This window comes from Mustela nigripes, chromosome 4 (genome assembly GCF_022355385.1).
Source record: "Mustela nigripes isolate SB6536 chromosome 4, MUSNIG.SB6536, whole genome shotgun sequence".
Classification (NCBI taxonomy): domain Eukaryota; kingdom Metazoa; phylum Chordata; class Mammalia; order Carnivora; family Mustelidae; genus Mustela; species Mustela nigripes.
In genome coordinates, this window is record NC_081560.1 from 134,343,510 (window position 1) to 134,354,831 (window position 11,322).

The 11,322-nt window shown below is 34.6% G+C and overlaps 1 protein-coding gene across 1 annotated transcript in view; it reads right to left on the reverse strand.

Moving 5' to 3' along the window:
- The window catches only part of CTNNA3 (catenin alpha 3), a 1,804,468-nt gene that overhangs the window by 1,756,045 nt on the left and 37,101 nt on the right, over positions 1–11,322 (reverse strand). The window contains exon 2 of the mRNA XM_059397521.1: positions 6,353–6,545. Within this exon, the coding sequence (XP_059253504.1) occupies positions 6,353–6,545 (193 nt within the window). The remainder of the gene's footprint in view (positions 1–6,352; positions 6,546–11,322) is intronic.

Here is an 11,322-nt window from a genome sequence, read left to right on the forward strand (position 1 = left end):
TGTGCTTTGGTGAGTGCTGTGAAGTATGTAAACCTGGTGATTCACAGACCTGTACCCCTGGGGATAAAAATATATGTTTATAAAAAATAAAAAATTATAAAAAAAAAAAGAAAAAAGAATGAACTGTTATGCTGAAAATAAATAAATTTAATTTAAAAAAAATTTAAAAAAATAAATAAATAAAATCTTTAAAAAAAATTCATCCTATTTTAATGAGTTTTTAATAATTGCATTTGATATTTAGATCCTAAAACTACCTGGAATTGACTGTACGTATATACATTATGAGAAAGCAAATGGTAGAAACATTGAGTAAGAGAGAAGTAAAAAGAAAATGGCAGCTGAGAGAAAGAGAAACTGGGAAAATAAATTTTCCCTCCTTCAGGAAGTAAGAAAGATAAAACTGGAGGTCTGAGTCTGCTTAGGAGGAAATCCAAAATATTTCATACTTTCAACTCAGGCTTTGAGGTGCTATTCCCAAGAATAATAGCTAGCCAAAAATAGACCAACCTTTAAAAATTAATTCTACAATGTGTCATACAAAGTGTTCAGCATCCAATAAAAAAATTATCCAAGATATCAGGAAACAAAATCGGGTACTGAAAAAGAAAAAGAAAAATTTTTAAAATGAAAGAAATAACAGACAATAGAAACAACGCTGTAAGAATGCCATATATCTGTGCTCGCTTTGGCAACACATATACTAAAAAAGAATGCCATATATCTATACAGAAATTAACTATAATTGAGATATTCAAGAGAAATAATGGCAAGATGAAAATTTCAGCAGGGAACTGGAATTTGGAAAGAAATTAGAGAAATGAAAACTATTTCTATTTCCATAGGAACTGAAACTTTTTAAAAAACAAATGAAAATTCAAGAACTAAAAATGTACAGTGACTGATATGAAAAGTTCACTGGACAGAATTAAAAACAGGAAAAGGCAGGACAAAGGTGTCATAAATTTAAAGATAGATATAAAGTGGTGCCTGAGTGGCACAGTTGGTTAAGCACCCAAATCTAGGTTTTGCTCAGATAGTGATCTCATGGTCATGAAACTGAGCCCATATCAGGCTCCGTGCTCAGCACAGAGTCTGCTTGAGATTCTCTCTCTCTCCCTCTGACCCTCCCTTTACTTGCGCTCCCTCTCCCTCCTTCTCTCTCTATAAAATAAATAAATCTTTGCAGGATGCCTGGATCGCTCAGTTGGTTAAGCATCTGCCTTTGAATCAGGTTATGATCTCAGAGTCCTGGGATCAAATCCTACACTGGGCTCCTTGCTCAGCGGGGAGCCTGCCACTCCCCCTGCTTGTGCACACTCACTTTCTGGCAAATAAATAAATAAAAGCGTTAATAATAAATAAATAAATATTTTTTAAAATAAAAGATAGACATAAAATTAAAATCTTTAAAGTACCATTTCACAACACCACAAAATCAATTACTTGTTTTTGAATCAGAAGACTCATTACTATTAAAATGTCAGTTCAGCACAAATTGATCTATAGACCCAATTTAATCCCAATCAAAATCCCAGAAGGATTTTTGTTTGCTTATTTTTGTTTGGTTTTTAAATAGTTTACTTATTTATTTGACACACACACAGAGAGAGAGTACAAGCAGGGGGAGCAGCAAGCAGAGGGAGAAGGAAAACTAGACTCCCCACCTAGCAGGGAGCCTGCCCGATGTGGACCTCGATCCCAGAACCCTGAGATCATGAGCCTAAGGCAGATGGCCAACCAACTGAGACACCCAGGATTTTCTTTTTCTTTTTTTTTTTCTTTTTTTAATTAAGAAGCGGATTCCAAAATTTCTATGAAAGTACAAGGGATCTAAAATTACAAAATCAAGATAATTTTTATTTTACTCTGAGGTACAATAATCATGATAACGTGATATTGGTATAAGTAGACATACAAATCAATAAAACACGAGAGTTCCTAAGTAGACACACACATAATGGTCAACTGATTTTCAAAAAAAGGTGCAAAGAAATTCAATTGAGAAAGACTAATTTCTTTCAACTACACTAAAACAATTAAACTTCCATATGCATCCACATAATACTGGATCAACTGAATTCCCATATTAAAAAAAAAATCATGACCCCTCACTCAGACCATTCATAAAAATTTATTTCCAGGTAAATTGTAATGGCAAAACAATAAAGCCCATAGATGATTACATATGAGAATATCTTTTTGACTTACAGTAAGCCAAGTTTTTTTAGCAGAACAGAAAAATCTCTATCCATAAAGGAATAAAATAACTCCAATTTATTAAAATTACTTCTAAATATTAAAAATGTTTAATATAATGAAAAAAGAAGATATTTTTAATATCCACAACTAACAAATGACTCATATCTAGAATATACAAAAAGTCATCAAAGAAATAAAAACTAAAACTACAGTAGAAAGCCACCATATACACTTGCATCAAAAACACTGACTCTTGCAAACACCAAGTTAGTAAGAATATAAAGGAACTGAAATTCTTAAGCATTACTGATGAGTGTCAGTTAGAAAATCTACTGTGAAAACTGTGTGGTAAAATCTATTAAGTTGAATATATACTTTATGACCTAGCGATTTCATCATAAATATAAACCAGCAGGAAAATCTATATTTAGGCACCAAAAGTAATGCGAAAATATGTACATAGCAGCACTCTTCATTACGGCCAAAAACTGTAAAAACTCAACTGTCCATCAATCTAACATGAATAAATAAATTATGATCTATTTATGAATGAAATGAATGAACTACTACATGTTGAGACCTCACAAACACGACATTGAGTAAAAAAAAAGCCAGAATCAGGAGATACAACATACTATATAGATCCTACTTATGCAAAGTTCAAAAGAGGCAAAAAACTAACATGTAATAACCTAGAATAATTGTTACCACTGAGGTGAAGAAATAACTGGTTGGAGGCACAAGGGGTGCTCCTAGGATTCTGGTAAGTCTCTATTTCTTGACCCGAGTGTTTACAATGTGAAACTGCATTGAGTTGTTCACAATAATGTATGCACTTTCCTGTATTTCCTATTCTTGGTAAATCACTAAATAAAACCTTAAATATAACCAATCATGTGACTTAGAAGCAATGTCTGTACATTATAGGGGTACAATAGAGGCTATATGAAGGTAGCATATATACCAAAGGCAAAACATGTAGTGCAAGCATTGTAAACGATTCTTAGCTAATTCCTAGCTAATTGTTATGTGAATACTCTAAAACTAAATACTGGGTTTAATATTTTGCCATTGTTTAGATGTAAGTATAGAGGTAAGCTGTAAGATCATGAGTGAAAAATAATCACTATGTGGGCCAACTTTGCTGGATCTCTAGAGTTCTACCCACATATGACCTTTCCTTTCACCATCCTCCCCTAATACTATCCATGTCCATAGGCAAATTCTTTAGGTAATCAAATGTCCACATTATTTATCACTTCAGGTCTCAAATTAAAGCACTAAAGTCAGTGAAACAGATTAAAACAGAACCCTGTTGTAATGCTACATAAATTACAGCCTTTAGTAGAAGAATAAATTTTCTAAATTACTCTCAAATTCTTTTTGAAAATAAGTCAAGAAAATAAGGAGTGCCTGAATGGTTAAGTCAGTTAAGTAGCTGCCTTCAGCTCTGGTCATGATCCCAAGCCTGATTCTTCCTCTCCCTCTACCTGCTGTTCTACCTACTCATGCACTCTCTCTCTATCAAATAAATAAATAAATATCTTAAAAAGAAAAGAAAAGAAGTCAATAAATATACAAAGAAAAATATCCTCTACCTCCAATATTTCTTAACTTTCCCAAATACTTTAAACTTATTATTTGCTCTTCATTAGTCCTTTGTATTGTGCCACTGGACAAAGCCCTTTAAAAAAAAAAAAGGCAGGAAAATAAAATATGTTTCTAGTATCAAAGAGCTGCTTGAATCAGAATTCAATCTCCTGATTCTTCAACTCCCCAATGAGCTAAAATTCCTTCCAAGTTTTTCAGAACAGTGCTCTACTGTTACTATCTCTGCTATCCATAGGATAAGCATTGGCCATTCCCCAAATTCCAGAACCATTTGCCATTTCACTGCTTTCCTCCCACACTCAAGTGGCGGGAGTTCAATTTGGCAGTTTGTCAGAAAGAATCCTAGTATAAAGCACTTGGTGATTTTTAACCAAATAGATTTGTTGTGTATACAGCATATGCCATATATATCACATCATATGATTTCACACATTATAATAGAACATAGTGAAGGATATATAACATAATCCTAGAATTCAAATGTACTTCTCTTTGAGACCTTCTCTTTAAAATAATTTTATTATTTTACTTTTTTTAAAGATATACCATTTCATGACAACTTGTGCTATTAGTGTTCCCTAAGAATGACCAGTGTTATATATACTTATTATTAGGTGTTTTATAAAAACTATGTTGTAAAATAAATCACATTATGTGATAAAAACAGTACTAGGATAGCATTCATATTCCTTATCAAAAGACTCAGCAAAGAAACCATGAGATAATGTCACAAGTGCAAAGATAAAATCATTATAAAATTATATAATATAAAGTGAAAAAAATGATGCTCCATTTTTTTTATTTAACAAACACTTGTTAGGTGGTTGTTATGTGTCAGGCATTGCTCATCAAATAAGACCTGGTATTTGCCACCTTCAAGGAATTAAGGGTCTAGATTTACTGAACAAGTAAATTAATGTTTGGTGTATGAGGTAGTAAAGCCTATGAAAGAGAGAGGTTCAGAGTCTGTGGGGACAGAGAAGAGAGACATCTAAATCAGCATTATGAGGTCAGTACACACTTCCCGGAAAAAGACCTTGGCTGAGCTTTGCTACAATGAATAATTGGCTGAATGAGAGGGGGAATCCAGGTAAAGGGAACAGCTGGTAACAGAAGTGCAACATGGGCCATTCAAGATACCTTAAGTTCTTGTTTGAAGGAAAGTTTGAGGGGGACAGAATCAGGAAATGAGAAGAGAGAGAATGGCAGAAGCCCAATTCTGAAATGCTGAGGGAGCTAAGTTTAAACATCTGAACCTGATCCAGAAACACAGTCCCTCTAATCCTTCAAAAGCTACAGAAAGGATTTTAAGCACAGAAGCAAAAGGAGTATATTTTCATCTTTAAAGGATATATTTGGTTTTGGTATAAGGTAAGGCCAATGCAGTAATCCTAAATTCAGGAGTCAACATTAGTAATGGAGAAGAGGGAAAGATCTGAAAGACAAAAGGAGACAGAATTTGTTAAACTTAGAGACTAACTGGAAGGGAGAGGGAAATGAGAAAGAAGAGTCCAAACTGACTTGGTTACTAATGTGAATGATGGTACCAGAACAGAGAGGGCAGAACAAAGAGTGGGTCTAAGATGGCAGGGGGGAGGGAGGAATGATGAATTCATGAGAAATTATCTTGGGCATTATGATTTCTTTATATTTTCTGAAGAGTCTCTATAAAATATAAATCACATATAACAATATATAGCAAATAAAAAATAGCTCCCTTATATTTGATGTAAAGTTTATTGTAGCTACTATATTCATCTTAATTATTTAATTAGCAAACATTTCCTGATTTTCATAAAGTTATGTTGGGAAGAGAAATATTTCAACACCCCAAGTCTCTTTCACACAGCCAAACAGGAATATTTAAGTTTTCCTATCCTCTCAAAATAGTTCCTTGCAGCAAGATGATGCATAAATAGGACAGTTCTTTTAAAAACAGACTGCGAATGATATTTACATTTGTTAGAAAACTGTTGTAGTATCATAAGTAAATACATCAAAAGGTAAAATGTACCTTTTTTCATTTTATAATATTAACTTAGCAATAACGTGAGTTATGCATAGTTTATGCAAAGCATTTATTTTTAAGTTTAGTAAATCTAAACTAGAAAATAGAAAAATAAAAAATGTATTCCTGAGTGGTCAGGTCTGTAATTTATTATCTCCAACTATTAACAAGGAACATTATAATTTATTTATGTATGGGAAAATACAACTTCAACTTCATTAGTCATTTCTCATTATATCTATGACAAAACAGGATACACTTCTCTTTGCTTATTATGGATAAACTATGGATAAACTATGAGGGGAAGAAAGAGCCCACAGGGACTAAACAACTGAAGGAAAGAACCAGGAATAGTACTCTGAGCCGTAGAGCTGACTAATGAGCCACTCTGCCTCCCACAGCTAGCTCCTCAGAGGTCTTTGTAGAGCTAATAAACTCAAGTCAACAAAAACAAAACACTCACAAATCTAATTCCATAACTAACACCCTAAGGATATACAGTTTGCTCCTGACCAGAATTAGAGTACTCACTTTCTTTGCGAACTTCCTCAAGTGCAGTAGTAAGCTCCTTCTTCAAAACTGTGGCTTCCTGAGCAATCTTCTGCCCCTTGTCTAATAAATTCCAAGTTGCTTCCTCCACAGAAGCTAGGAGGACTCTGGCTCGTTTTGAACGTCCTTTTCTCCTGTTGGAAGGATTCTGGGGACAATTTACAAGTGTAGTAACCTAAAATTGGAAAAATACAAGCCACTCATTAGACAAATTGTGAGAACATAGTCCTGGGACATCACAGCCTAGAACAAAAGGAAGTATTTCATAGAAACATGATTTATTCCCAGTACTACTGGTACACCCTCTTAAGTCAAGTCAATACACTAAGAGCAATATTATCAGCCACTATGGAATTTCCAACTAAAGATAAAAAGGAAAGAAGGAAAGAGGTAAGAAGGGAGAAAGAGAGAACTAGAGGAAAGAAGAGCCACAGAGATTGAAATTTATCAAGTTTTACTATTGAAATGCAGTGTGTGCATGTGTGTGTGTATATTATATGTATCTATAAATATTTACATATAAAAATTATTTATAGCACTTTGTAGCCAGCAATCTATATTAAGAGGGTGGCAAAAATCATCATAATTCGGTTAGTAAGTACTAGTAAGTATTAGTCTAAGTATAGAGATTATTAACGTGGAGGGGGTACAGAACCACTCAAACATAAAACACTGGTTACCTCAGAGGAACAAAACCCAAATCATGACCTACATATTGGCCCTCTGTAACCTGTCCTACCTGTCTCCTACACTCTCCCCTAACTCATTAGGACTCTAAAAGAGGTCTTGTTCAAAGTCTCCTATCAAGAGGACTTTCTTGATTATCCCATCCCTACCCTCTCTCAATCTTTCCCCTCATCCTACTTTATATTTCCACAAAACTTATAGAACCTGATTTTTTTTGTTTATGTTTATTTCGTGCTCCCAATACTAAAATGTAAACTCCATAAAAGCAGAAAATGTGGTTTTCTTCCTCCAGCACCCAAAACAATGCACAAAGTAGGTGTCCAATAAAATATGTATTATATATATGGCTTCATGAGCAGGATAGTAGAAAAGAGGGGTTTTTTAATCTTTATATTTTGAATTGTCTGAGTACATTAATAATGAGCATTATTCCTTTTGTAAATATGTTTAAAATAGGAATAAACTAGGGACACCTGGATGGCTCAGACTGTTACTCGTCTGCCTTCAGCTCAAGTCATGATCCCAGAGTCCTGGGATCTAGACCACAGCAAGCTCATTGCTCAGTGGGGAGTCTGCCTCTCCCTCTGCCTGCCACTCCCTCTGTTTGTGCTCTCCCTACTAAATACATAAAATCATTTTTATTTAAAAAAAAAAAGGATAAGCTAATAATAAGGCCATTATTTAGAGATAGAAATGAAGCATCTGGGGTATCAGGGTGACTCTGTCAGTTGAGTGTCCACTCTTGATTTCGGCTCAGGTCATAATCTCAGGGTTGAAAGGTTGAGCCCTGCATTGGGCTACATGCTCATCATGGAGTCCGCTTGTCCCACTCCTTCTGTTCCTCTCCCACTCACACTCTCTCTCTCTCTCAAATAAATAAACAAAGAAAGAAAACCTTAAAAAAAAAATTAAGCATCTGTATTTGGAAACTAAATCTCATACAAAATTATATTGTAAAAAATATCCATTTATTAATTAAACCTTGAATCCCAATAATAACTTTGGTTAATATTTTTATAGGCAAAGCTGGAAGATACCCACTATAGAGGAAGAAACAAAAAAAAGTTGTATCCAGTATTTAAAATGGCAGACCTGAATCTCCTATAGAAAGCTAGACTCCAACTTATCATCAAATAGCCAAGGCTTTTAACAACCATTCACCACATCTTTGACAATGTGCTATACATAAACCTTCCTGTTCTGTAGCTCATAGAGGTTTGGCTTGTTTATTGCTTATAGAGCACAACATATTTATTTGTATATCTGGACCCAGTTTTTTTAACTAGCAACTAAGAAAGAACTTACAAGTTATGGGGGAAATAATGTAGATGAAAATAATTTTTTCCTGCCCTTCTCTTTCTCCATCCAATAGACCCCTTGCTTTATGCTAATTTGCTTTATTCTCATGTTCACAACCCATGTGCAGTACCTTGTAGCAAGTCCTTGTTTCCTCTCTTAGAAAATGAGAACAATCATATTACCCTATGACTGTGTGAAGGTTAAATATGTAAAATGTCTTACAAAATCCACAACATGAGGAGCCTGGGTGGCTCAGTTGTTAAGCATCTGCCTTGGGCTCAGATCATGATCTCAGAGTCCTGGGATCGAGCCCTGCATCACGCTCCCTGCCTACTTCTCCCTCACCATTCCCATGCTTGTGTGTCTCCCTCACCATTCCCTCTCTGTGTCTCTGTCAAATAAATAAATAAAGTCTTCAAAAAAAAAAATCCACAACATGACACAGATATTGGTTGACATTTAATGCACATTTTCTAGTCCATTCCCCACGCAGATACAGAAAATCTGTATGGGATCCTTGTCAGAGGTGTTCTCTTGGGACTACCCTCATGTTGCCCTTGGGGTCCCCTGTGCTAAATGTAATGAAGTCCGTTAACAGAACACATTCTGTATGTTTTGCAAGCAGTCAAATAGGGCCAAGTGTCTTTATTATGTATTAAATAAAGATGATAATATGCCTGACTTATTATGGATTTTCACATACTCCAAAAGGCAAATTTCTCACTATTGTCAGTCTAATTTATATATCAAGAGTTAAAAGATATTGGTTCAGATTAAGACAAATGATAGCACCTAGTTTAAAATCTTTGTTTAAAATGAAAAATAAGTTTCATTGTCTAAATGTTCCCTCAGAATGTATTTTAGGTGCCACAATTCATGACGCTTCCCACTGAACATTCCTCTATTATTGTTCAGATCCTCCATGTGCCAAATGTTTTCCATAGACTAGCCTGAGCTTTGAAATTAAAATGAGCATTCCAGAAATGCTTTGTTCCTTATAATAAATGCCAAACAAGAAATGTGAAAAGAACATTGTATAAGAACATTGTGCTTCCATCAAAATAAATTCAATTGCAACCAGCAAGTTATTCCCATTTATAAATCATTTATACCTATGTCTTCTGAAATACCCCAAAATACAGTTATTTAATATTGATTAAACTCAAGTGACATTTTCAATGATTCACTTTATTTCAGAAAGTAAAGATGGTTTGGTAATCCTCTGGGGGGAAAAAGAAGACTAAAAAAAAAAAAACTTTTTTTTTTTTTAACCTCAACTTACCTATAGGAACTAACCAATTCCCCTCAGTGACTGTGACCCAGGATAACAAATGCACTCTCAAGAAAGGTTGAGAGTGCATTTGTTATCTGAAAAAGTCTCCCATCTCTTGAAGAAATACCAGCAATCAGTAAAAATTAGCTTTCAGGATATGCTGTAAAATAATTTGTTTCCTCATTCTCTTTTTCAGTTATACAAAATCAGTTATATTTTTATAAGCAACAAAAAACTTCAGTTGGAATTAACAGCAAAGATGATTCTAATTTAAGTCATAGTCTATGTCTTCCTAAACTTTCTTTTTGTCACGCATACACAACCCTCCCCTTTTTCTCTTTCTCAGATCTTAGGGGGTCCCTGCCATGTGGAAACTTTCTGGTTCCTGCAGTCTCTTAAAGACCCTGGGTTCATTCACTTTCTTTAGTCTGTAAATCTGAGGTAGGCTACAGACACACCTTCATACATACATACAGAAATGAGCTCCCTACTGAAATGGTCCTACTTTAGATACTTCAAATAATATGAAAAGAAGAATTCCCCTGCTTTATTAATTCTGCACATTTAAATCCCATAAAACTAGGTATATTTTAATGTTGTATAATATTTATATACTGAAATTTAAAGTGCAAAAAAAATCTTTCTAATCTTTCCTAATTCAGATGTGCTTCTCTAGATGCTTCAAAGATACTGATAATTAAATTGAGATGTTTAGTGAATCTAGCTATCAACTGTCATTATATAGAGCAACACTAGTATACAATAGGAGTACTGCAGAATATGGCATGAGGCTTAATTTACTTTGATTTGTTGCATTAATACAACAAAGTCTTTAGCACTTCAAATATTAGCTTTGTAGAAAGTCTTTTCCAAATGCCAACTTGGGTTAATACATATATATTCTATAACCATGCTCTTTCCCAATCTATCTTTCTAATTCTATTATCATTGTAGTATAAAAAGGCCATGTTAACACCATCTCCTCTTTTGTTTATTAGCTAAAACACTGAATTTTAACTTTCCTCCAATAGCTCACAGGAACCTTCAGGGCTACCTTTGCTTCCTTGAGTTAATTTTATTGTGCGAAATAAAATAGAAGACATTTAAGTTGTATTAATGAGCTAAAAACTTCAGAGTTATGAAGGAAAGCAGAGGGTAGAAAAATAAAACTGTCTACAGACAGTTGTCTACAGTAAAACAAGTGATCTTTTAAAGTAAAAGATATCCATCTACTCTTGGGAAGGGAAGGGTCCCTTTTTCAAGTTATTGATAATTTCAACTGTTATTTATTTCCTACCAAAAACAACCTTCATTGTGTTAACTAAAGTACTGTGGAAGACTGAAGTACTGAGACTCCATTAAGAATCGACACTTAAGGAGGGGAGGAGTCAAGATGGCGGAGAAGTAGCAGGCTGAAACTACTTCAGCTAGCGGGAGATCAGCTAGATAGCTTATCTAAAGATTGCAAACACCTGAAAATCCATCGGCAGATAGAAGAGAAGAAGAACAGCAATTCTGAAAACAGAAAAAAAAACACTTTCTGAAAGGTAGGACTGGCGGAGACGTGAATCCAAAGCGACGGGAAGATAGACCCCAGGGGGAGGGGCCGGCTCCCGGCAAGTGGCAGAGCAATGGAGCACAAAGTCAGGACTTTTAAAAGTCTGTTCCGCTGAGGGACATCGCTCCAGAGGCT